Source organism: Syngnathus typhle, linkage group LG15 (assembly GCF_033458585.1).
Source record: "Syngnathus typhle isolate RoL2023-S1 ecotype Sweden linkage group LG15, RoL_Styp_1.0, whole genome shotgun sequence".
NCBI lineage: Eukaryota > Metazoa > Chordata > Actinopteri > Syngnathiformes > Syngnathidae > Syngnathus > Syngnathus typhle.
Genome location: NC_083752.1, coordinates 7,323,919 through 7,349,547, shown reverse-complemented (window position 1 = coordinate 7,349,547; position 25,629 = coordinate 7,323,919). Strand labels below are relative to the sequence as shown.

Genomic DNA, 25,629 nt, shown 5'->3' with positions numbered 1-25,629 from the left:
AAACGGAAGCTTTTTAAAGTTGAAGTTAAAGTCCCAATGATCGTCACACACACACATCTGGGTGTGGTGAAATGTGTGCTCTGTATTTAACCCATCCCCGTGTGATTTTAATCCACCCCCTGGAGAAGAGGGGAGCAGTGAGCAGCATCGGTGGCGCGGTCGGGAATCATTTGGTGATTTTTGCCTGCATCAGATAAACACGCAACTTATGTGGTGAATCAGTAACATTAGCTACACTACAATCGCAACAACGGAATAGGTAAGTTACGCCTGTGGACCTAAATTATCGTGTTGGTACCGTTATTCCTAGGACTGCTTGGTTGCAGTACAGAAGTGTGGCCCGCTTTCCATTAGCATGGTAGCTACCACAGTGCTAACTTTATGATATTTAGCTTGATTATTGGCATTATCGTTGAATTACAACCGTCATCATTACATGCTGGTTCTCGTCTGTACCGAGATCTTGCCTGTACCGAGAGTAATACTGGACTGCGGAAATACTGCAGAAACAGAAAGAGCTCAGAAGTGATGTAACTGAAAACGCTCTCTGTTTTACAAATACTGGTTGTCTTCTCGTCTTTGTTTTAATGTGTGAATTAATGTCTGTTCCTGCTTAGACTTGACAGTGGTTGCAGTGTGGAAATGTCTGCAAGGAACACAGCAAAATACGTGGAGGAAAAGGACTGTAGTCGTCCACAACTGGAAGATCTTCGGCTGCAGCCGTATGTTGTGTTTCGCAGAGCAGGTTAGGACACGTCTATTTTCTATTATGAATCCTCTGCCAGTGTTTCTTTTTAGTAAATGTCAGGTCTAAATACCATCAGACATTTATTTACACGCTGGAAACAAAGAGGAGAAGACAACCAGCATTCTTTTGCTCGCGAGGAGAATTAGGTAGAAGGCCCAGTTCACAGTCCTCCACCAATTCTGGACTTCCCCCACCGCTATCTCCTCTTTTTATTTTGGGTCGCCCTGGTTACAAGAGGCGTTGCTACACTAAAGGGAGCGGAGAGTGTGTCTGTAGCAACGCTGTTTCAGCTAGCTACCGTTTTTTTCCGTGTATAGTGCGCAAAATTTAACTAGTTTATTGTCCTAAAATCTGGGGTGCGCATTATACATGGGTACAAAATTTTTTAAATTTTTTATTTTTTAATTTTTTTATTTTTTATTATTATTTTTTTTAAAGAAAGTCATGGTACAACAAAACCAACAACAGGACTGACCGAAAAAGTCGTGGAACAAAAAGACAGGGTGACATTACCAAAGACAGGAACAGAAACCACATCATGACAGTAACACATGCAATGATCCGACGGTGAGTGAGGGGCAGACAGGACTTAAATACAAAACACGTTACATCGATTGGGGTGACACAGGAAGAGAGGGGCGACGCGAACAGAAACTATGGCAACCTACACACATAGCAAAACTGGGGACGAGACGTGACAAATCTCCCTCGAAATCAAACTTGAAATCTCCTTTCTTCTTGTTTGTTGTGAATCGCGCATCGCATTCAGCCATCCTGCCCAACACACTTAGTAAAATTCATAATTGACGACACATCGTTTGATGCGATGGTGCAATCCTTGATGGTGTGTTATTGTCAACTATTGTTTGTTTTTTAATCTCCATCGCGGACCGGACGTCATACGGAGGCCGCCATTACAGATGCGCAGAACGGATGCGCAAGACACGTCAGCTATATAAAGAGCGAGAGTTCAGTTCCCTACCTAAATCCGTATTACAGGTAGTATTTTATTTCACAACACTTTGCCTTGTTCCTTTCTTCTCTGCTGTTCACTTCAAACACGCTCCATGCGACCGCAATGCTCTCGTATCAGACGCTTGCTCGATCACCTGCTCGTTTGCTGTCTGTCACAATGTACTCTACACAAATCCGAAACATTTGTTGCGGCTCCGAGTCACGACGAGGGGCAAGTTTTGGTTTCCAAGGGTGTTTTTATTCCTCTTCAACGTCTCTCCCATACAGAGCCGCCTTTTTCACGTCCGCACGCCTTTTTCACATGCGCGCACGGAGCGCCGTGGTGCGTTTAGGGCAGTGCTTCTCAAATAGTGGGGCGCGCCTCCCTTGGGGGGCGCCGTGCTATACCTGGGGGGGCGCGTGTGACCCTGGGGAACAGGCTTTTTTTTTGCAGTACTAGAATAAAGTGTAATTGCGCATCTTCCCAGCAGGGGGCAGTGGCGCTCTCATTGTTACTTCTGTGACGTTTGCGACAGTGCAACATTTTACGACTTACAAGACAAGTTAGGATAGTCACGGTGGGTAGGGGGTGGCGCGAATAGTTTTCTTCTTGCTAAGGGGGGGCGTAACAGAAAATAATTGAGAAGCACTGGTTTAGGGGCAGTCGGAGAAATCAACGCCAACAAAAAAATTACATCCAGCCTAGTTAAGACCATACCAAAGACTATAAAAATGGGACCCATGCCTCCCTGCGTGTGTGACGATCATTGGGACTTTAAAAAAAAAAAAAGAAAATTCATAAAAATTGGGTGCGTATTATACATGGGTACAGGCTTTTTTCCAGCATCAGCATGCCATTTTTAGGGTGCGTATTATACATGGGGGCGCACTATACACGGAAAAAAACGGTAATAATGTTGTGTGGTGCGAGGCCGCATGGCCTTGGCCGATCCGTGACCCCAGGAATGCAGAGTCTGTTCTTAGATGGTTGGCAGCCTCGTTCCTGGCTGCAATCTCCAAACCTGGATGCCATGTCTCTGTAAAACAATGCTCTAGAATTTCTTGCTACATTTCACACAATAATAATAATAATAATAAGTAAATAATCAGATACCTGTCGTGCAAACACTCTAACAAACATTAAGTAGATGTGAGATAACTTGCATGAAGTCTACTTAGACAAACATTGAGTAAATATGGGATAACTAAAATCTGTCTCGGACAAAACAATTAACAGAGAAAGGACTTCCCTTGAACTAACAAAGAACAAAGAACAAAGATGTTCTGCTCCTAACTAGTGAGGGCCTCTCACAGGTAAGACAAGGAAGGGAGTATAAGGACTCTCCAAGGCTAGCTGGCACATATGTTGACTTGAGCGAAGATATGTGACCTCCGGTTTCAGGCCGACCAGCGCTTCAGCAAAACTAATTATTCTAACAGTAAAATTCTGTCAGAATCAACACTTTTGCTAGAAAGAGACACTTCATTTTAGACATTGGTTGAGTAAAATCTTTTCCCAGTCAGCCGTGTGTCACCGAAGTTTCCTTCCCCGAGCCAACCACCTTTCCACCACCAGCTTTTGAAGACCAGCTGACCACTGAAAAAAATCCTCCACAATAGGCAGATTGAAAAAGATCTTGTATAGGTTTTGCCAGTTTCTCTTCAACTGTAACGTTCATTCTCAATATGTGTTTGTCTTGTTTTGCAGACATCAATGAAGCTATTCGTCCTAAGCAGCAGGAGCCAGATCGCACTCACATTAAAGAGGAAGATGTGGGCAAAGAGGTCCATCACTTCAATGAAAAAATGGAGCAGAAGTTTCTTTGCACCATAAAAGAGGAGGAAGAGCCGGAGCGGCCTTGGAATAAAGAGGAGGGAGAAGACTCCTGCGACATTAAAAAGGAGGAGGAGGAGGAGGATACCTGCAAGATGCCATGGACTGGTGTTCCTGTGAAGAGTTTAGATGAGGGTCAACATGAGGTGAGCAAAGGGGCAGGGCCTCCAAGCTGGAGCTCAAGTCAATGTGATGGAGACCGGTGTGGAGGATCACAAGCAGCTCCACCATCAGATAGTTATGGCATGTCATCACATGTTCCTGCTGATGCTGATGATGAGTTTCAAACCAACAGGAGAATGCACACAAGAAAGAAAAACTTTTCCTGCTTAGATTGTGACCAAAAATTGTCTTGGAGGGAACATTTAAAAAGGCACACAAAAATCCACACTGGTGAGAAACCTTTTTTATGCTCCGTTTGTGGCCGAAAATTCTCTCGGAAGGTAGTCTTAAAAAGGCACACAAGAATCCACACTGGCGAGAAACCTTTCTCATGCTCAGTTTGTGGCCAAAAATTCTCTGACCAGGTAACCTTAAAACGTCATACAAGAACCCACACTGGTGAGAAACCGTTTTCATGCTCAGTTTGTGGCAAAAAATTCTCTTTCAGTGGAAATTTAAAAAGGCACACAAGAATCCACACTGGCGAGAAACCTTTCTCATGCTCAGTTTGTGGCCAGAAATTCTCTGACCAGGTAACCTTAAAACATCATACAAGAACCCACACTGGTGAGAAACCGTTTTCATGCTCAGTTTGTGGCAAAAAATTCTCTTCCAGTGGAAATTTAAAAAGGCACAAAAGAATCCACACTGGTGAGAAACCTTTCTCATGCTCAGTTTGTTGCCAAAAATTCTCTGAGCAGGTAACCTTAAAACGTCATACAAGAACCCACACTGGTGAGAAACCGTTTTCATGCTCAGTTTGTGGCAAAAAATTCTCTCTCAGTGGAAATTTAAAAACGCACACAAGAATCCACACTGGCGAGAAACCTTTCTCATGCTCAGTTTGTGGCCAAAAATTCTCTGAGCAGGTAACCTTAAAACGTCATACAAGAACCCACACTGGTAAGAAACCGTTTTCATGCTCAGTTTGTGGCAAAAAATTCTCTTTCAGTGGAAATTTAAAAACGCACACAAGAATCCACACTGGCGAGAAACCTTTTTCATGTTCAGTTTGTGGCCAAAAATTCTCTGATGGGGGACAGTTAAAAAAGCACACAAGAATCCACACTGGCGAGAAACCTTTTTCATGCTCAGTTTGTGGCCGGAAATTCTCTCAGAAGGACGATTTAAAAAGGCACACAAGAATTCACACTGGCGAGAAACCTTTTTCATGCTCAGTTTGTGGCCAAATATTCTCTGACAAGGGAAACTTAAAAAGGCACACAAGAATCCACACTGGCGAGAAACCTTTTTCATGCTCAGTCTGTGGCCAAATATTCTCCCAGAAGAGAAGTTTAACAATACACACAAGAATCCACACTGGCGAGAAACCGTTTTCATGCTCAGTTTGTGGCCAAAATCTTTCTCGGAGGGCGCATTTAAAAAGGCACACAAGAATCCACACAGGCGAGAAACCTTTCTCATGCTCAGTTTGTGGCCAAAGATTCTCTGACAAGAGAACCTTAAAAAGTCATACAAGAACCCACACTGGTGAGAAACCGTTTTCATGCTCAGTTTGTGGCGAAAAATTCTCTGACAAGGGAAACCTAAAAAGGCACACAAAAATCCACACTGGCGAGAAACCTTTTTCATGCTCAGTTTGTGGCCAAATATTCTCTGACAAGGGAAACTTAAAAAGGCACTCAAGAATCCACACTGACGAGAAACCCCTTTCATGCTCAGTTTGTACCCCAAAATTCTCTGACTAGGGAAACTTAAAAAGGCACACAAGAATTCACACTGGCGAGAAACCTTTTTCATGCTCAGTTTGTGGCCAAAGATTTTCATTAAAGGGAACCTTAAAAGGTCATACAAGAATCCACACTAGCGAGAACCCTGTTGCCTTCGCGTTTTGTTTATCATGGCTTCAATACAACAGTTAAAAGTCCAAATAAAACTTCGAAATAAAGGAAACATGTCTAACGTTTAGGACCATGTAGTATTGCTTCAAATGTTTGTTTACATTCCTTTAGAAGTCTTTTTTCGTGTGTTAGCATCTTACACACGAGTTAGTATCTTACTGCTAACTTGTTAGCCTGCCCAGTACTTCTTGTTGGTGACCGTACTTCGCGGATTTCACTTATCGCAGGTGTTTTTTTTTTAACCAATTGTCCGTGATAAACAAGGGATTACTGTATGGTCAACTGGCCTTGGGATGATAATAGTTATGTAGTTTTCCATTTAGTTTATGTTTATTTTGTTTTTAGTTGTGGATTTTAGCTGTAATTAGTTTTAATTCATATTAAGGGAAATTTGCCTAGTTTCTATTAATGTTCAAGGTTTAGTTTTGTTCAGCTTTTGATGTTTATGTTAAGGTTTTTGCCCCCCATATTTGTCAAATCAGAGGTCGAAACGTCATGTGATCTGTGATGTCACAGCCAAAAGCTCACATAATTCCGTCCAAAATGACAAAATTGAAAGAATGATGAATGGGTGGTATGCGACAGTGGGCAAAGTGTATGTGTGTGCAAGAATGGTTTACAGGAAGCACACTTGGAGAAAACAACCAAGAACCCGACCAAAGGTGATCGCCAAGGCCAAAAGACGGGATGGAAAACAACAGCCCCCACACACACACCGAATCGTCCATAATCAGCACCCACCCCCACGGAACCAGCTCTCACCGAACCAGCACCCAACCTTGAACGTTGCCTTTTCTGAATGGAGACTTTCTGCACTTGAGCATGGTCGTACGAAAGGCCCAGCGCTGTATTGTACTTCCCTGAAAACAGAGCTTTCTTAACAAGAATTGTAATTGAACTCAACCAACCTGTGTAAGTCTAAATTTTGTTCTGGCGAGAAACCTTTTTCATGCTCAGTTTGTAGCCAAAAACTCTCTGACAATACCAATAGGATACCTAATGGTCAAAAATGTGGCTCGAAATCAAAACTAGGAATACGTTTGAATAAAACCCTCAATGCGTCACAAGATTTACACTATATTTGTTGAATTACTGTTTTATAATGCAGTTTGATGCAAACTTTCAATTAAATACAATGGATTCACTTTCCTCTGCTGGTTTTATTTGTATTTGTTTTGTCATTTACTTTGATGTTCAAAAAAATAAACGTAATAGCAGGCCTAACACGGTACATGTAGTTATCAAGTCTGCTCATAGAAAACTGAGGTGGATTAAGTGTTTTATTTTGCGTTCATTTTTAACAGCTCCTCCTTGTCAATGGCAAACAGGCGCCAGCCTTCCTCGGATGAAAGGTCAGCCGCCCCCCTTCTCTTGTAGAATTCAATAGATTTGGTGTTGTTTTCTGCTACAATGAAGTGCATGCTGCTGCATCGAGTCCTCACTGCCGTCTATGACGAGAACATATGACATGAAGGCAAAAAGAGGCCACGCAAGATGTTGAAGACATTTGTTGACAGTAGCTTTGACTTTACCTCACTCAAGACCTTTAGAATCTTTGAACCGATGCCAAACCCTGGCCAAAGATTGAAATGATGACATGTCATAAACAGACAGTGAGCATTTACACATTATGCAATCTATCCTGTACATGATTAACACCCTTGATTTACAATGTTTACCCTGAAACTCTGGCATGACATAAAAGTCCTCCAGGTACAGCAGCTTTCCAATCCAAGGGTCGTAGGTGAAGTAGTACATGGCGAAGGCGATTACAGTGTTCCCTAGTGGATGATCGAAAATATATTATTTCAGTCCATCTCGTTAAATCAGTTTATTACTCATACCTTCCGCTGTTTTCGTTTCCGTTGGCACCTCAGCCACCAAGCAGTGGTAGAAAGGATGATCTCCAAAACCATCTTCAAGTAGCTCTACAAGACGAATGCTGACTTTATTGTGTCATTTGTATGAATTAAATATAATTACTGATATTAACACATTCAAATAATGACCTTTCTCGGTTAGGATGACCTGTTCCTCCATCTCCTCAAATTTTGCAAGTTCCTACAGGACAAATAAAATAAATCTTAATGTTTAAACTGCCACCACTCTCAAATGCTATAATGAGCTTACCTTTATGAGTCGCAAGATATCACATACATCCTTTGGTTGGGCCGTCCTTAATATGAAGTTGGCCATTTTCTTTTTTTCCCCTTTTTGCCTTTGCTCACTATTCCTCTGAATGTGAATATAAGCAAAATTTGTTTCTTCATCCGCTCCTCAGGAGTTGACCCCCCCAATGAATTCGACCAAGCTGCATAAGACTGAATGGCTTTTGGCTGCGTTTGCTTCACATACTTCACTGGCTCTATATGTAGGCTCTGGAATAGAAAAAAACAACAGTCCATATATGGACAAGGTGCTCGTGACATCCTGTCGTGGATGAGCTTTATCTTTGGAGTGATGACTATATCACACCATAACGTCCCTGAAGGTAAACATTAATCAGACCTGGAAAATTTCCAAGCGATTTGACAGTTTTGGACAGTTGACAGTCAAGATTCTACCATATATATTCCACAAAAGTTAAAGATTTTATGTTTCATATTTTGTTTGTTATGGCTATTGTAAATATCGTTAACAACCCAAAATCTGTTGTATTTCATTTTTTTATTGATTGCTAAATGAATAACATTCCTTACTATACTAGAGTGGATATTCAAATGAGTTCAAATGGCAGGTTGTTGTGATTAAAGATGGACTAAAACATTCAAAAAGGTTTCTTCCGCTATTAACATGACTGTACAAATTGGTGGGAAAAACAACAACTGTGTTAATGTGTCTAAGATATGTGTGAATTACCCCATACCTTGGGCGTGGTTATGTTCAGGATTAACCCATTACATTCAGCCATGTTTAATGGGAGTCACCACACACTTGACTCCAGTCACACTGCGTGTCATTGATACAAAACAATATTTTTCAAACGCTCTTGTTGGCTTTTTGTGATTTCTTTTTTTTGCTCAGATTTATATTGGCCAGATCTTTTTTTATTAGCATAGGATTTGAACAGATGTGTGTAGACTTTTATATCGACTATTTATACTTCAGTCATATGAAATAAATATTTTAATTTCAGCCTTTAGAGTTTTGTCATTAGTTGATATGTCCATGGTGTGGCCAAGGTGAGCATTTCCGCCACAGTCAAGAGGTTCCAGGTTAGAATCTTTCCTCAGGCTCTGCTCCTGTGTGAAGTTTGCATGTTTTTTTTTTGCAAATGTGTGTTTCGTCCAGGTACTCTGATATTTAAAACCAACGTGTTCTTCAAGTTTCGGGTGAAACTGTTGACAACTGGGTGATAGTCATGCATGCCTGTGCATTCGTTACTCAACTGTTAGTGGGCGCTATCTAGTGTTTAAAAGTGGTAACACGAGTAGATTTGTAGTTTTACAAATAGTTTACCAAACAGCAGTCTTACCAAAACACATTTTATTTGAAATTTCAAATGCATTCCATCAGTTCAGTTTATCAAAATACTTCAGCTTGCCTGAAGGGTCGGGAATGATCTGCAGAGAGGAGCAAGTCAAATTAGGGTACAGTAAATTATTTGGGTTTAAGATATTGAAATATTTTTAGCATGTCAGGTGGGTATGTTATATGAAAAAAAATCTATAAAATGGTGGTGTGGGGCATCAGCCAAGAAAGTTTAAACTTGGGCACAGCCCCAAGCGTGAATGCTCATCATACTCACTGTGTCACTGCCTGGTTTCCATCCTGCTGGACAAACTGAAAAAGTAATTTCATTCCAGTTAGGGTTTGGATGATAAGATCTGCAAGAATCTCCTGATCAGCTAAAATCTCAATGTCTGCATGTTCAATACTAAAGCTCCACGTGTTGTCTTTCCACTCGTAGGTTCAGTGAAATCCTAAGTACCTTCTCCGTGTTTGTCGGTGTACTGGAACGCTTGAACCAGCCGAAGCGTCTCATCCACGGATCGTCCAACTGGAAGGTCATTCATGGTGATCTGCCTCAGGACGCCTTTGTCGTCAATGATAAAGAGCCCCCTTTGAACACATCATCTTTCAAATGAGATATGACAGCAGAGTAGCGTGATTGGTAGAAACATGGAGACTGGTTTTACGATCGCACCTCAGCGTATGGCCCTGATCCTCCAGGTAGACTCCGTAGTCTTTGGCAATCTGGTGTGTGAGGTCAGACAAAAGAGGGATTTTCATTGGTCCAAGTCCTCCCTGCTTTCTGGCAGTATTGATCCTGGCAAAGGGAGCACAATTATTCTCTATACTTTAACAGTAGCACCAAACAAACAGTGTATTTCATTCTCCCTCAAGACAAAACAACTTCACAGCATGAGCTATGGCTTATGAATGCGAGACCATACTGCTATCATTCTATTCCAGTAATCTATTGTGGGTATAATGATTTTATGTCAGTTTACCAAGCAAGGTGGGTGAACTGGGAGTCCACGGAGCAGGCAACCACCTCTGTGTTGATGGCCTGAAACTCATGCACGCGATCACTGAAGGCAATGATCTCGGTTGGGCAGACAAATGTGCTGGTGGGGAGGGGGAAAAGACAAAATGCTTTCCAGCTATAGTCGTGAAATAATTAAAACGTGACGTTTGTTTGCGGTCACTCACAAGTCCAGGGGATAGAAGAAAAAGACGAGGTATTTGCCTCTGTAGTCTGACAGCTTCAGCTCCTTGAATTCACCATTGATGACTGCTGTTCCTTCCCAGTGTGGTGCAGGCTTTGAAACTGAAAGAACATAGTAATAACCTTTTTGTTAAAGACACTTTAATGAGTCAAGATTAAACAGCTAGTCTTTACTTTAAATACGTGTGGGCAAAGTAATTATAAAAAATTATACCAGCATGTTATGTTATTTGTTTACTGAAAAAACTTTTTTGTTTAGGAATCAGTATTGCCCAGCCCCACCGCGAAGACATGACCTGTATGTTGGGTTTAAAAAAGGACACGTTTCAGACGCGCGAGTATAGTCCAACCCCTTTGTGTTCCTTTGCCAGGTTCCGTCGTGCAGGGGGCGGGGACGCTTGAGGAACATAACATTTAAGAATGACGTGTCCTAAAAAACGCACATCGCATTTCATAGCCGGCATTAATGTCTACGTGCAATTTACCACGATACTAATCTTAAAAAACCCGAATGATAGTAAAGGAGGATGCAGGATGTTAGCATTTTTGTTGTCCTGACAACAGCAAGGTGGCATTGCGATGAAGCGTTGCAAATGCACGATTTGAGAAAAGGCAAACAGCTCGCACGCATCTTAATTGACTCACTTTTGGCCTGGCTGAGGTGCAGGGAATGATCTGAAACGGGCACACGGGAAGCCTCCCCAGGATAGACGTGTCCTCCCGCGTAGTTGTGACACTGAGCGTTCTTCTCTTGCGAGTTTTCTTGCGCGGACGAGAATGTGAAGAAGAAAAGCAAAGCGACACAAAACAGTTCCTTTGGCATGTTGACGTGAACTAAGGTCTCCATCACGTAGTTCCGATGAGTGCACGTAGACAATAGCGCGCGGGTGCGATCGTGTTGTGATCGTGAAGGGTTTTCCCTTCGTTGCAGTAGCTCTTCGTCTGTACGGCAGTTTAGCGTTCATTCTACCTCATTACTGCCCCCTTCTGGAGATGAATGATGCTAAACCTCGCAACAAAGCAAGTTGAATGACCATTATGTCCAAATAAAATGTGTATATAATCAATAAGACGCGAAAATGCTGCAAAAGTATGATACACAATTCTGTTTTCCCGAGTTTTTATCTTTTTTAGTATTCAACCAATCCTATTAATGTATTCAGGCAGATTAGTATACAATATAATAGTATACACTATTCAATGTATTGCTACTGACGTGCAGTCCTCTTTTAACTGACTTAACATCACCTAATTATGGTCTCAATTTAACACAGCAGCAGTAATAAAAGAAAGACACAGGATTTCAGATTTAGCTTTTTTCCCCAGATCAGTTTATTACATGATGCTCTCATCCTCCTCTCAATGTAACAGTTTCAATTGGCAGAGCAAGTTGCATCCAAACAGGTTTAGACATACCCAATATTTTTGGTGGGCAAAATAGGCTAACTCCCACTTTATAGAGAAAAGTCAAACAAAAGCTCGACATATACTTTGCCTGGTATGGAGTGTGACACTTAGAGAAAATATTTTTGGAAAAAACAGGCAATGGATGCTGATGATTTATGTAGAAGTCATCATGCCACATGACCCAAATAATCCTCTTGAAAGATTTATTGCTTGTTTGTGACTGTCTACTGATATTTCTAAACAAGATTGCCAAATAAATAGTGATGAATGTAGTACATTTATTTTAAGTAAGACCCCCACCTGTAAAATACACACCGTTGACATTGAGCAAGTTGCTGAGACTTCAGGTTGTGGATCTAAGGTGTGACTTTCACTGCTAACATATTTGCTGCGGGGCACCAGGGGAGGGTTGTTTTCCATTGAAGTGAAGTGGGTGGGGAAAAAAAACCTTTAACTGACAGACTTCAGCTTGGTCCATGGGTTGGTGCCGCGCACCTCCAGCGGCGCATCGTTGTGAAAGATGTGGTTGCACAGTTCTTCCAGTGGCGGCTCGGGATCCGTTGTGGCAAACTGGGCGGCGTCTTCGATTTCTTTCCTCACCTCGACGTCAATTTCCTACACACACACAACGTGTGAGTTTAGTCAATCGTTAAAGCTCAAAAGTTGACGTGAAAATCTTTTTTTGCTGAGTGGTGGTAGTTGCCACCTTGAGCTCTTCCACGCTGGCCATGTTGTTGCTGAGCATTCGGTCCTTCAGCAAGGAGATGGGGTCACTCTTACTGCGCACTTCCTGGATCTCCTCGCGTGTGCGGTAGCTATGAGGGCAAAGATTGGTGCAGGGTTGTTGTGAAGATACACTACAACAGTCGTTTACAAAGTTTTTTTTTAAAATCAGTTCAGCCCTCTGGTGACCCGTGATACCAAGACTCTTTATTACCTGACACCAGGATCACTCATACTGTGACCATGATAGCGGTATGTTTGAAGTTCCATAAGAACAGGACCCTGGAAAAAAAAAAAAAAGGGTGACTAAGTTGTGAGAACAACAAAAAAAAAAGAACCATCTGTATCATATTAAATACATTTAACCTACTTTCCCAGCTCGGCACATATCGGCAGCAAATCGAGTTGCCTCTCGAACGCAGAGTATATCCATACCATCTACCTGTAATAAAAAAAAAAGCAAATTTAATGAATGCATTTAAGGTTGCTGGGGGAAAAAAAACGTGTCGATGACCACAACGCTGTTAAGGTAACACTGCTACCTGGTGGCCAAAAAAGGAATAGGGCCATCTCCAACTGACAGTCTAAGGACGTTTGCAGTTGTTCAATCACTTTCTGAGCTCTATAATGTGAATAGACTTGTGGTGGAAGAGTTGTACCCTGAGACCCGGGATGTAGTCTCCTCTCTTGTAGTAGTCGGTGCTGGCTGCAGCTCGCTCTACGGATGTGCCCATGCCATACCTGTTATTCTCACAAATAAAGATGACTGGCAGCTTCCAAAGTGCAGCCATGTTGTACGTCTCAAAGATTTGACCCTGTGGAGCACACAATTTCCTTGAGGAAAATATCCATTCCTTGTAGTGTGTGTAGAATAATAATATAATACTAATACTACTAATAATAAAGGAAATACGACTCACCTGGTTGGCAGCGCCGTCACCATAGAGACAGACACATAATTGTTGATTGCCAAGATAGTTGCAGGCCAGAGCTATGCCAGCTCCCAATGGAACCTGACCAAGTCAGACACACAAGTTCAAACCTGAAGAAATAGATTTTTTGACCACGGAGTACCCATTTGGCACACATACCTGTGCTCCAACAATCCCATTTCCACCATAGAAATGTTTACAGTACATATGCATGGAACCTCCCTTGCCCTTTGCGATGCCGCCTCTTCGCCCTGCGCAGAAAAATAACTCAAATACAGAATCATCAACATTTCAATGTTGAAAATATTTTGTGACCGTGGGACTCACCAGTGAGCTCTGCCATGATTTCCTTCACAGTGCCTCCCCTTGTTAAAGTGTAGCCGTGAGCGCGGTAAGCTGTGATCAGGTGGTCCGATAAATTAATCGCTGCCTCAATACCGACGGCACAGGCTTCCTGTAAAATGAAATACAAAGCTGAAGTCAAACTGGAGGTGGTAAATAAAAAAAATAAAAAAACTCAAGACGGAAAAGTTTGGGTTCCTGATTACCTGGCCATCATACAAGTGACAGAAGCCTCTGATGATCTTCTGCTTGTACAACTGATCAGCCTTCAGCTCCATCCGTCTCATTGTCTGCATGGTGCGGTAGTACTGCAGACCCTCATCGCGAGTCATCACTACCTGAGTGGCCGGGCCTTCGTCCAGTTTATGGAGGTCGCATTTCTACGGAGAAACAACAACGGGTCGATTATAATCTCCAAATGTTGTTGGCTTTGACCAGTTCTGTTGTTTGAAAGCCAACCTTTATTTCAAAGGTAGCCTGAGTTGTGAAATCGGCGTACGTCCTTGCTGACACAACCACTGCAGCACCCTGAGAACAGACAATGTTCAACACATGTTTTTAAGTAAATCTGCTCAAAGCAAACATACACTAATTCCAATCTGCATCATTTTAAATGAGATTTTCCGAGGTTGCACTCGATTATGTTAAAATCAAACATAGATTAAGCTATAGTTCATCAAAGCAGGGTTTAAGGCAAATTTTGGGTTTTGATTTAAGTTTTCATGGTTACAATTCGGAGCCAAGATTAGGGTTTTAAGATTTCAAATCAGGGTTTCCAGAGGGGGTGGATTTTTTTGTGTTGTCAATGAACCACTCCCTCTCTCGTTATATTTAAAAAGGGTCTGTTTACGTTTGACCCACCTTGAATGCATCAGTCGTCACTATCATTAAAGGCCTATGTGAGATTACATTTGTCCATGGCAGCGAATATGAATCAGAACAGAGTATCGTGGAGTCATTATTCACTTAGATGCACATTTGATCTTAAACTATCGTAGCAGTGTGCAAGTGTAAATCATGTAATCATAATCAAAATGACCAATGTATGCAAGTTTACACAGGAAGCCTGTCATGTGGAAAGCATTGGTCAACGAAAAGAATTTAGCCAGCTGTGAGCTACTATTCGGCCTAACAAGGTCAACAGATCGCTGACAGTTTCATTTTGGGTATGCATATCCAGGATGTAGGTGGTTGCAAAACGTTATTGCATGTAAGCCCCCGCGATACGAAAACAGTGCACTTACATTTCTTTGAGCACAGGTCCTAACCACATTGGAGAAAACAGACAGCATCTTTCCTGGGTTAGCTTGCTACCACCCCACAATGCTACGTCCTTCGGGTAGCCGATGTACTTCCGCTTAATTTCTTCTTCTACGCGTAAACTGTTGCCATGGAAGCGTTGCTGCCACCGCCGTTCTAGCGGTGCGTATGAGACAAGACAAGAGGGTAAACAAACCGAAATGCAAAGTTTTTTTATGAACTGTTTGCAGATGTCTTAATGCTGTTTTTCACCCTTGATGGAGGTCTAGACTAACTAAAGTGGCATTCCGGTTTTTAGTAACATTGCCGTCTAAACCACTAAATGTAAGACATAACTGTATGTAGTAAATATTGTCACATTTATGCAGTTTCACTTTCTAAATTAAATTATTGGGATAAATCCCCGTCTCTACAATACTCTATATTTCTAAGATGTATCTACATACGGACAGGATATATTTTTATGTCTTGTGAGGATAAAGTGATTCGGATAATAAATAGATGGATGGTATTATACTCATTACCATTCCTCAAGGGAAATTTCAACACAAGACAGTGGTTTACCAGTACTGTACTTTAATACAGGTTTGCAAAACACAACAGAGCTACTATATTTAATTTATATAGCCATCTATTTTATTTTTAATGTTTTTCTTTCATTTTTAGATGGATGTCATTTCAATGTAAATACAAAAATCGTTCTGTTAATGCTTTCCAAGAGACACTCCCCCCCCATTGGCTGTGTAGTGCGTCATGCAGTCAGTGCATGGTTCCGCTGTGTTCACTGGATAGCAAATGTTACCTCAGCATCATCCGCGCCAGACTCCTCATTCCGAGCCCCCGCCATGACCTTCATCAGCACTGTTTAGCTTCATGCTGAGGTTGTTTTATTCTCTGGAGGTTTGCTGCTGAAAGCGGACACCTGAGCTGCATAGCGGCGTCACTGCGGCTCTTATTTTGTATATGCGACCATGGCCAGCATACTAGCACCGTCCGACACAGTGCCAGCGGGTAAATATTTACATCATTATTTATTCTTTAATATGATGTTTTCATTAGGCTTCATAGTAGGCTCGTGAATAACGTCATGTTTTAACTGCGCGCTGTGCTCGATGCAAACAATAGCCCAATGTGTGCATGATGATGCAGCCTAGCCATGCTTCATATTCTTGGAAAGATATCAACATTTACATTCATTTAAACTGACGTCATCGTTGTTCCTGTTATTTAATTGTGCATGTGGATAGGGTAGGCTTGTTGAATATTTAAAGGCGCGAGGTCTATTTTACGTTGTTATTGTAATGACGTCACTGTGTCGTCGAAGAGCTTTAAAGGGTCTTGAGTGCATTGACATGGGCCCCTAGAGATTAGACTATTATTTTACAAGCATCCTCCCCATGCTAGTGATGAAGATGATGATGATGGTAAAAGTCATTTTTAGGCTCTCCACATCCTGAAAGAAGAGAAACATCATCAGGTCAGTATAATCATATTTCCTGTAATGATGTCAATGACTACCCCTGTGCAGAGAAAAGCTCCATGTCACACTGAGTGAGGTTCACTGCACATTGCAGACAAATTGGCTAAAATCGAAGCTCTTAGTCGTGTTGTCTCGATAGCAAAATCGGGACTTAGGTATGATACTTGTAAAGTATACAGATACTTAAACAATATTATGGCAAAATAAAAAACTTATTTTTTGTATTTGTGTTTATTCAAAATACTAAATATTCTTAAAAAAAAAAGAAGAAAAATTAGTCTGATAAAATAAAGAAGGGAAAAGATCCAAAAATTCAGCTATTACATCTGCTAACATTGTAGCCTTGTTTGAAATTCAAAAATTGGTTCACAGAAGACACATTTTCTTTTGTTCTCTCCAAATTATTGATTGGACAGTTTATTATAGCTTAGTGAAAAAACCAAAAAGTTAAAACTGCTCACTCAGTCATTTGTGGGAAGACCTTTATGGATGCATTGTAATAGTGAGCAGGTTAATAGCCATGCCAGACTTAAAGGTAAAACAGTTTTATTTTCAAGCCAATTTTATTATTATGGTTCACAGTGGTGTGCAATTGTACTAAACCATAACAAATGATCTTATGGTTCCATTATTACTACCTCAATATGATGCAGTGTAGTTTGACACTATGACAAACTACAACCACAACAACTGTGTTAAATTAAATTGTGCAGTGAAAGCAAAAATGTGCATTCATGTCTTGTGTGACTTTGCCTCAACATATTGTTTGGTTTCTGCACTACAGTCGAAAAGATGGCACCTCCAACTGTCCCGCTACTTCCCGACAAGAGAAATGGAACAAACATTCACAGCTCCCCGGGCAGAACTAAAAAAACAAGTGAGTTATCCAAATCAACACTGGAAATGTTGAGACAAAACCAAATGTCCCATCTCTCCTTCCACGTTGGTGATCACATAAAGCTGCAACTAACACAGACAAGAAGCCTCTTTTGAATGGCCATGCATCACCTTCACATTTGGTTGCAAACATCAGCACCAACCCTGCCAACAAACCAAGTGAGTTTCACTCTAGTGTCACATTCGTTCGTCTTTAATTAGCCTGTATTGATTTCCTTCAACATTTACCCTTCAGTTGTGGAGGGTTTTTTGAAGACAGACGACAGGATGCGTTTAGCCAAAGAGAGACGGGAGGAGAGGGACAGAAGCCTTGGTAAGGGAGCGCTTGTTTCCAAGCACAAAAGTCACACCGTTGGACCTTTTCTGTATTTTTCTGTCTCTCTGAAATGGCTTTAGGTTTCCTAATCTGACGTTTTCCACCCCACTGCCTAATTGCTTTGCCAGTAGAACATTCACTCTGAGCTCGCTGACTTGATGAGCTGTGTCAGAGCAGAGAGTGTTGACCTGCGCATATAGAGTAGCCTGCAAAAATGGGTCTCCTTACAGATAGCGCTGCAGCTCGAGCCTCATGACGACAGTCGATTCGCTCAGTAATCGTGTGCGAATGATGACCTGATATGACTAAGACGTTAATTAAGAACTATAACGTTTGCGTTTCATCTCTTTCAGCGGCACGGGAGCAGCTGATTAGAGAGAAGGAGCGTCGAGCTCAGCTGCAGTACGAGCGCACGGTTGAGGAGCGCTGGAAGCGGATGGAGGAGCAGAGGAACAAGGAGGAGCTGCGCAGAGCTGCGGTGGAGGAGAAGCGAAGACTGCAACTAGAGGAGGAGAGGGTCAGCTGAATCCAGATCACCCTACGTGAATACATGTAAATTAACATAGCAAATTGACCCATGATGCGTTTAGGAGCGGTTGGAGGCCCTCATGAAACGCTCTCTGGAGCGCAGCCTGACCCTGGAGAACAGACACAAACGTTGGAGCAGAGCAGGTGAGAGAACGTCCAGGTTGTGGGAGTAACATTAAGCTTAAACAGGAGAACATTTTGTCATTTGAAACAGCCGCCGACTATAGCTTATATGCATTTATTTTCTCTATGCCACACAAATCAGAGCCAATACAAGAGCACAAATATGTAAATGTATAAATCAATTGATTTATAGACTGCCAGCTCAAGAGAGAGTCAGGGGATCAAAGCACATCCAAAAGTTGTTTTGAAAAAAAAAAGCTCATTATTTCTAAAGGCATAATTTTTCATACAACTCTTGTATTGGATCTAATGCTTTTTAGCGAGAGCTTTCCTCTTGGCCCAATGAGTGCTGACAGCTTGGCTTGTCAACAGAAAAATGCATGAGTAGAAGACAGCATGGTGTGACATATCTGCACAGGCTTTTCTGTGAGGCGCCAACATTTTGTTCATACAAAACTGTGCCACTGTGTTTGAGTGCACACAACCCAAGATGGCTACAAATTAAAGTCTGTTATATACTAAAAATGTCCTTACAGGTATCTAAACTTACATCTTGGTCTCAAAGGCCTGATGAGCCTCAAAGAAAATGGTCGTAATGCTCTGCTCTGCTCCACCCGGTGACTTTAGGTGACAGTGAGAATGCACCGCTCTCTTTCTCTGCTGCCTCCGCCCTTTCCCATGGCCTTGCCTCCCCTCTTCCTGCTGTCAGCGAATCTGGTAATGTTTACCTCTCCCCAGCAGCCACCTCCACTCCCATTTGTATATCCCCTATAATTTGATACCTGCATTTGTTTGCCTTTTGGTGGGACATGAATGCACCACGAACAAAGACAAACCACTGTTATGCTTGCATGTTGTGTTTTTTTCTAGTTTGGAAGCAAACTCATTTTTAATGTTGAAAGACTAATCATTCTGGATTTTAAAAAAATACTTTCAGATCTATATACTCAGAGCTATAATGAAAAATGTGTTTTGTTTAATACGTTTCTTGTATTGGGTTTGTTTAGAACTGTAATGTTGAGACACATGTTTTTTTCCTGTGCTGTATGTTTCTTAGATTAGATGAGAAAGTAGGTCAAAAATCATTGTATCAAAATATTTCTTATTTGCTCTTCTAATATTGGTTAAAATTTAGAATGCTGGATTTCACTAAATAATCCCTCTTTTGAATAGTGACTACTGAAATATTAGCATCTTTACAAACAGCACAGCAGACCACTTGAAAATTGTTGTGACCGCCATTTCTGGTGTGCTACATTTTCCTAAAACCGTCTAAATGACCTTTGATGAGCAGATTTTGTTGCAGATTAATTTCATGTGATCTACTACATAAATGTACTCATCAAAATAGATATGACTTCACTTTTTAGAGATTACACTCCACAGATGGTGACAGATGGAACCGGAGGACATGTGGGATAGCAAGAAAACAGTTTGTAGCCTTGTGTGTGATGAATGTTATGGCGTGTCAGTGACTGTACAATGTTGCATTCATGTGCTTCATTGGCACTTTCCACTCCCGCTGTTTAACAACAGGATGGACCTGCCAGACTTGTAAAATCAGTGAAATTTAACATGGAAGCTAATTAATTAGCACAGTGATGGCTTAGCTTCTGCAAGTGGCTGTAAACAAGACTCACTTCACGCACTTTTGCGGACAAGTCGACACCCTCCCGTTGCTGCTACGCCGATAGCCATCTGCTGTCGTTTGATTTCATAAGCATCCTATTTGTTGTCACGCAGCGCCCTGCAGCCCTCGCAGATCACCTTTGTACAGCTCACGGAGCCCTGCTGATTCCCACAGAAGTGGACTACTGGAAGGTTCTCAATCCACTCCCAACACCCCCAAGGTTAGATTTGCTGACCTCTACTCGTAACCTCTGTTAGAACAACAAAGTGAAACACTTGCTCTCTGTTGCTCTCAGAAAGAGCGTCCGCGAAAGGAGAGGAGAACTGGATCCCCAGGTGGTCCATATTCAAAGAGAAGATCCGAGTCGCCTATTAATATCACCAGACAGATGACATCTCCGACTACTTCCAGGTGAGATCCTTTACCTCGTCTTCAAATGTGTTCCATAAAAAGCCAAATGTGGGTTTTTTTTTTTTGCAAAAGTAAATTTTATATAAATAATTTTTTCCAACGTATGACCACAGGCTTGCTTCTAAGACACACATACAGTCTCCCAGCAATGTTCCTGAGTACCACCACTCTCCCAACAAACCTCGACATTTGAATAATAATAAAGCACAAAAGGGTGAAGGGGCGGGGAAAAGTAACCCCCAAGTCAAATCATCTGAAGTTGTCAAAGGTGATGCACCTGAGAAAAAAGAGGACCTTTTTGAGAAGAAATCTGAGCATGTTGTTCAAAATAAAGAAAAGAAAAGAGGTAGGTGTCTGATAATATTGTTAACAAACATATATATATGTAATAACCATGCACGACTGCAGGGAAGCCAACAAATGGGATAACCAATGCAGAGGAGGCTAGCAAGCTGCTAGCAGAGCATCGACGTCAGGCTCGGGCACAAAAAGAACTGGACGACAAAAAACGAGAACAAGCGTGTGACGAAAGGTGGGGGACAATTGTTTCATGAAAAGCAAAATGGATTGAATTTATAAGCACAAATGATATGCCCTGCTGTCAGGCTCTATGACAAGCAGCAGACCAAACAAGATGGACAAGAACAATGGCAGCACATGGCCAAGGAGTCGGGGGAAAATGTCACAGTTTCTTATAAGGCAACACAACAAGAGAAACAGGAGAAAGAACCAATCAGCATAGAGGTAAGAAATTGCTTTCCATCATATTGGGTGCCTCCTGTTTTCAAAATACATTTATACGTACATACGTGTATGTGCATTATAGCTCACATCTATGCATTGTTGCTATTTAAGGTGAAAATATTTATTTTTGTGCCATATTATGGTGTAGCCCCACTAGTCTAAAGACAGAATTCTTATTAATGCATGAATTAAACAGCAAAATGACATCACAGTTGGTCATTTCAGTCCACAGCAAGTGTCAAAATGTGTATCAGACAAAAACAAGTGGATTTTCCTCTTATTTCACAAACGCAACATTAATCAGAATGCCATGTTTAATACTAGCGCAGCCAAAAATGAAATACAGTATTTCAAGAAAAATCTGTTTGTAGGCCCACTGTGACTAGTTTGCTCTGTCTTCAATGTTTTGCTCAATACCTTCAGAGAGAAAAGGCTAAAGTTCAAGCAGAAGAAGAAGCGCAGCGTCAGCGTCAAGACCGAGAACAACAGTCGCAACAGGACGAGGAGGAGAGGCAGCTAAGGAAGAAGGTTCTATCAAACAGACAAATGTTTTTGTTCACCGCACTTAACTTGAATTTACACGTTGACACCTTCTTGCAGAGAATCGAGCAGATCATGAGGAGAACGAGGAAAGGAGAAGCTGACGTGAAGGTACTGAACGAGACTTCCTCTCATACAGTCCCCCTGCTGCCTTCAAACACCTGCTGATGTCACAATCTTTTCTATTTTAATTTATTTTTGTTTTCTCCTGATTGTGTATTTATTAAATTCTATGATGGTACTTTGGTTTTGCGTCCTGTTTGTCGCAAATGTTGATTTCATGGTAATTTTTCTGCATTAAATCTGAAGGACGAACAGATTGATAGCAGATCACCACCAGGTTAGTATTGATTTAGTTATCATGCTAATACTTTTGCTGCTTCTTCTGCTTATGTCTCCTGTTTTGTACGCCTTGCAGATGCGTGCATGGCAGATTCGAGCTGTTTTAAAACGCAATTTACTTTTTCCAAATGAGGTTTTTGCTTGTTAATTAGCAGGAACATGCAACTGATGGGGTGATGCATGGTCTTGAAAAAAAACGTATTAAAACAACTGCAATGTTTTTACATTTTCATTTATAAGTGAATGATGCATGTTGAATCTTGACCCCAAAAATAGTTTGGACTCCAATGAATGCCATTCTGCATTTGCAATCTTTCCCTGTCGCTGTCAAGTGCTTTGGCTAAGATTGACTGGCTGAATCTTGTGTACGTCATGACCTGTGTCATTTTGCTAATGTTAGCTCCCACACGTTTAAATCAATTTGCAGGGAGGGGAAATTGACCTATATATCCTGAAATGTCATTTAATGGAGTGGAGCACCATGGGAGCTGGCTTAAAATGAATACACCCTTGACATTATCGGCAAAGTTCTGACACAGCTCTTTAAAGACACATCAGTTATACTGCTGAGTATTCAATCCGTTTTCAGTTTCTATAGTAAGTCCAACTTTTTAAAATCACACCTCCCAGCGCTAGTTCATCTATGAAACAAATGTAAGCTAGACAAGGATCTCGTGTTCTCGAATTTGGTCTGATGTGCTGCCATTTATACACCCTCCGGAAACATTAAATTAATCAATGTAGCGTACTCAACCATATCCACGTGACCTGAATCTGGACGGTTCAAATGAAGTGAAGACCACTCTGATGTTTGTTATTCTCCACAGGGGAGGTAGAGCCAATTCAAAGTAAAGCTCAGGAAGACTTTGTATGGTCTAAAGAGCAGGTCGCAAGCAACAGGGAGGGGGAAAAAGCAGCAGCAGGAAAGATGGACCATCAGAAGCATGTTGAAAACAACGCTCAAGTTCTGCCAGCTCACAGTGTTCCCAACACTAGAATGGACAGCAGAAAAATTATCGTTGCAGGTGAATTAAACAAGGAAGGTGTGGACGTTCTCCAACAAGTGCAAGGGAATGCAAACAAGCAGCCGGGAATTAATTTTAAAGACCCATTTGCAAAAGAACCAACCAATGAGGCAGTTAAACAAAATGAGATGAATGGAGCAGTCAAGTGGAGAGAAAGTGTTCCCATGAGAGGTCAAGTAAAAGCTGAGGTAAGCAAACAGAAAGCGGCATCCTCGGCATCGGGACATGGAGGACGAGGACCTCAACCACCACCCGCCATTCATCTGAAGCCACTGGAGGTGAAACAGTCTCGTGACGAGGTGCAGTCAATGGACGTCAGGTGAGCCACACCGGCCTTCTAAATGAGATCATTGAATCAACCCGACGGCCTGAGATTCAAAGCTGATCATTTTTTTGATTATTTTCCAGCCCATCTTCAAAGGAGGAATTGATTTCCATCCCAGAATTCTCGCCAGTGAATGAAACCCAGCAATGTGGCTTAAGTAACACCCGGGCCCTTCAGGACCTGATGGACCTGACCGGCAGCGTCACATGCCCCAAAAAAACCTCTGAAGACAATGTGGGCGGCGACTACAACAAAAATCTCATCCAGGGGGTCGTCACCCCCACGTCGGACTCTAAGATCGTTGGGATGTCGCTTCCCTCCTCAACTCAACTTAATATCAATTAGCGCAAACATCGTTTCCTCCCTTACGCACGCTAGACCTGTTATTTAGAAAATAAACTTCTATTTACGGAAAAGAGCCATAGAAACTGACAGTGACTAAAATTACATCTTGCATTATTGTAATCTACTAATCAAAACACACAGCAGATATAGATGATAGTGAGGGACTAAAAGTGGAACTGTTATTAATTGGCAACCAGTCAAAGGTGTAATAATCCCTCATTTACAAGCTAGTGTCAATATTGAACACAACACTGTTTGTTTTTGTGAATGTTTGTCAAAATAATGTCACTTCCATTAGTTATGTTGTACAAACTAAATCAACTGCTTCCAGTAACAAAGTAGTAGTAGGGCAAGTCATTTTGCTTCAGTTTTTTTTTTCAAGTAAAAATAATCAACAATTGATTCCAAGTGCAATTTTCCCCCAAGTGTTAATGTTAAATTAGTCAATTTTCATCCCAATGAGTCAAGAATGTCAACGTTTATGGACTTTTATGAACTGTCTCGAATGCCATAGTATCAAGACAATATCATATGTTTGCTTGCACAACCACTTAGAGGTTTATGTACAAATAGAAATAGAAGAGCTTTGATACCGCATTTCTGTGCTGCTACTGTTTGACTTGTATTTCCATCTATGCTGTGATCATTATGTGTGTGACCTATAACATCATGTCCAAGTAACACAGCTTAACAGCAACTTTCTTGCATATGTTTGTTTCCATCAACTTTCCACTATCCCCAGCAAGGGCTTTTAAAATTGTCATATACTGTAGCTCATCAAGTAATTTGATTGGACAAACAGAGCAATTGGAATCATTTGAATTGAAAGAAAAATATTTGAATTGCACACACAATTTAGCTGAAATAGAATTATATCCTCTTGTATTTCAAAATAAGTGAATTTAAAATGGTCACTGTTGAGTTGTGCATGTTATCATGGTAAAGATGATTAGAAACAATAAAATTCTAAGTGATTGTTAGGCTAAGGATTTTAGTTATTGATCTGACTCCAAATTGCGATCAACACTTAACACATGAGTCGTTATGTCCTAATCCACACACTGGCGCACCTAACAATTTTGCGAGTTCGTTCTGTTAAAGAGAAGACCAGTTGATCAATCAGACCGAATTTACCAATATTTATTCCTGACATTTCAAGCTAAGACAGGCGCCTGGGTCCCGGGTCTCTCACACTAAAACTCGTGTGTTCTTGTGACCATCAAGAGACAACACATTCTTCCGGGTTGCCCAGTTATAAAGAAACACAATATGAATATTCAAACATGCAAAACATTGTGTGATGATTGATCGATGGCCATCTCCTCCACGTCTGGGTGTTATTGCTGAGTGCAGGTGTCCGGCCTCAGCTGTCTGGCGGTTGGGTCCGACCACCAGGACGGGATGTTATTCTCGTTCCTCGCCAACCTCGAGGTGTTCTTGTCGGGTGTCCTCCCTGTCTGGGCCGATGATAGATCCTTGAGGTGTTCTTGTCAGGTGTCCTCCCTGTCTGGGACATCCTGTTCCACAACACTTAGAAGAAAACCACTTCATGCAATTGCCTGCACATTCCTTACCACCCATCATGCGACTACACGAGCACACCACTACGGAAAACTATATTGATATGATTATATATAAGTCTAACGCAGCCTCAAAAAAATATGTTTGCACACTGCCGAAAGCACATTTCCCTTTCGTGATCAACATTGTTTTTATGGCACTGTGCCTCCAAGGCATATGCTTGGAGGCTTGGAACAAAGATGGAATATTTGGAGGAGTTTGCATGTTCTTGACTCCATCTTCCTCCTCCACTCCCAACACATGCATGTTAGGTTAACTCAGTGCTTCTCAATTATTTTCTGTTACGCCCCCCCCTAGCAAGAAGAAAACTATTCGCGCCCCCCCCCCACACTCCCCACCGTGACTATCCTAACTTGTCTTGTAAGTCGTAAAATGTTGCACTGTCGCAAACGTGACAGAAGTAACAATGAGAGTGCCACTGCCCCCTGCTGTAGTAAAGGCGCAAT

At 41.6% G+C, this 25,629-nt stretch overlaps 5 protein-coding genes across 5 annotated transcripts; 2 read left to right on the top strand and 3 right to left on the bottom strand.

Moving 5' to 3' along the window:
- On the top strand, positions 1-5,837 carry LOC133168382 (oocyte zinc finger protein XlCOF6-like). The gene is made up of 3 exons (XM_061299912.1): positions 1-259; positions 618-745; positions 3,411-5,837. The coding sequence occupies exons 2-3, from the start codon at positions 643-645 to the stop codon at positions 5,405-5,407; spliced, it is 2,100 nt and encodes a 699-aa protein (XP_061155896.1). The 5' UTR covers positions 1-259; positions 618-642; the 3' UTR covers positions 5,408-5,837.
- A 985-nt stretch (positions 5,838-6,822) lies between these two features.
- LOC133168383 (diamine acetyltransferase 1-like) lies at positions 6,823-8,399 on the bottom strand. The gene is made up of 6 exons (XM_061299913.1): positions 7,691-8,399; positions 7,570-7,621; positions 7,405-7,488; positions 7,240-7,341; positions 7,093-7,133; positions 6,823-7,008 (listed from the first exon to the last, which is right to left on the bottom strand). Exons 1-6 carry the CDS (start codon positions 7,754-7,756, stop codon positions 6,841-6,843), a joined length of 513 nt encoding a protein of 170 aa, XP_061155897.1. The 5' UTR covers positions 7,757-8,399; the 3' UTR covers positions 6,823-6,840.
- Positions 8,400-9,031: 632 nt separating this feature from the next.
- Positions 9,032-11,187, bottom strand: prdx4 (peroxiredoxin 4). Its single transcript, XM_061300113.1, has 7 exons — positions 10,878-11,187; positions 10,217-10,334; positions 10,015-10,131; positions 9,708-9,830; positions 9,492-9,622; positions 9,309-9,343; positions 9,032-9,123 (listed from the first exon to the last, which is right to left on the bottom strand). Exons 1-7 carry the CDS (start codon positions 11,077-11,079, stop codon positions 9,073-9,075), a joined length of 777 nt encoding a protein of 258 aa, XP_061156097.1. The 5' UTR covers positions 11,080-11,187; the 3' UTR covers positions 9,032-9,072.
- A 353-nt stretch (positions 11,188-11,540) lies between these two features.
- Positions 11,541-15,039, bottom strand: pdha1a (pyruvate dehydrogenase E1 subunit alpha 1a). The gene is made up of 11 exons (XM_061299953.1): positions 14,881-15,039; positions 14,096-14,164; positions 13,843-14,016; positions 13,622-13,748; positions 13,454-13,545; positions 13,283-13,375; positions 13,022-13,177; positions 12,733-12,804; positions 12,577-12,644; positions 12,346-12,454; positions 11,541-12,254 (listed from the first exon to the last, which is right to left on the bottom strand). Exons 1-11 carry the CDS (start codon positions 14,926-14,928, stop codon positions 12,090-12,092), a joined length of 1,173 nt encoding a protein of 390 aa, XP_061155937.1. The 5' UTR covers positions 14,929-15,039; the 3' UTR covers positions 11,541-12,089.
- On the top strand, positions 14,998-24,536 carry map7d2a (MAP7 domain containing 2a). Its single transcript, XM_061299952.1, has 17 exons — positions 14,998-16,373; positions 17,161-17,253; positions 17,337-17,432; positions 17,509-17,586; positions 17,943-18,106; positions 18,180-18,261; positions 18,868-18,957; positions 19,984-20,090; positions 20,166-20,281; positions 20,395-20,627; positions 20,690-20,813; positions 20,887-21,025; positions 21,449-21,553; positions 21,626-21,676; positions 21,875-21,905; positions 22,735-23,251; positions 23,341-24,536. The coding sequence occupies exons 2-17, from the start codon at positions 17,169-17,171 to the stop codon at positions 23,600-23,602; spliced, it is 2,280 nt and encodes a 759-aa protein (XP_061155936.1). The 5' UTR covers positions 14,998-16,373; positions 17,161-17,168; the 3' UTR covers positions 23,603-24,536.
- The last annotated feature ends 1,093 nt before the right edge of the window (positions 24,537-25,629 follow it).

Excerpts from the sequence above, each read along its gene's own strand:
- LOC133168382 (XM_061299912.1), top strand. The coding sequence starts at position 643 with ATGTCTGCAAGGAACACAGCAAAATACGTGGAGGAAAAGGACTGTAGT. Across the intron at positions 746-3,410 it reads TGTTGTGTTTCGCAGAGCAG|ACATCAATGAAGCTATTCGT; the intron begins GTTAGGACACGT and ends CTTGTTTTGCAG.
- prdx4 (XM_061300113.1), bottom strand. The coding sequence starts at position 11,079 with ATGGAGACCTTAGTTCACGTCAACATGCCAAAGGAACTGTTTTGTGTC. Across the intron at positions 9,623-9,707 it reads GATCAGGGCCATACGCTGAG|GGGGCTCTTTATCATTGACG; the intron begins GTGCGATCGTAA and ends ATGTGTTCAAAG. Across the intron at positions 9,124-9,308 it reads GGAAACCAGGCAGTGACACA|ATCATTCCCGACCCTTCAGG; the intron begins GTGAGTATGATG and ends TCCTCTCTGCAG.
- pdha1a (XM_061299953.1), bottom strand. The coding sequence starts at position 14,928 with ATGCTGTCTGTTTTCTCCAATGTGGTTAGGACCTGTGCTCAAAGAAAT. Across the intron at positions 12,645-12,732 it reads ATATGTGCCGAGCTGGGAAA|GGTCCTGTTCTTATGGAACT; the intron begins GTAGGTTAAATG and ends TTTTTTTTCCAG. Across the intron at positions 12,455-12,576 it reads ATGAGTGATCCTGGTGTCAG|CTACCGCACACGCGAGGAGA; the intron begins GTAATAAAGAGT and ends TTGCCCTCATAG.
- LOC133168383 (XM_061299913.1), bottom strand. The coding sequence starts at position 7,756 with ATGGCCAACTTCATATTAAGGACGGCCCAACCAAAGGATGTATGTGAT. Across the intron at positions 7,342-7,404 it reads GGAAACGAAAACAGCGGAAG|GGAACACTGTAATCGCCTTC; the intron begins GTATGAGTAATA and ends ATCATCCACTAG. Across the intron at positions 7,134-7,239 it reads TGTCATGCCAGAGTTTCAGG|GGTTTGGCATCGGTTCAAAG; the intron begins GTAAACATTGTA and ends ATCTTTGGCCAG.
- map7d2a (XM_061299952.1), top strand. The coding sequence starts at position 17,169 with ATGGCACCTCCAACTGTCCCGCTACTTCCCGACAAGAGAAATGGAACA. Across the intron at positions 20,091-20,165 it reads CCACTCCCAACACCCCCAAG|AAAGAGCGTCCGCGAAAGGA; the intron begins GTTAGATTTGCT and ends TGTTGCTCTCAG. Across the intron at positions 20,814-20,886 it reads GAACAAGCGTGTGACGAAAG|GCTCTATGACAAGCAGCAGA; the intron begins GTGGGGGACAAT and ends CCCTGCTGTCAG.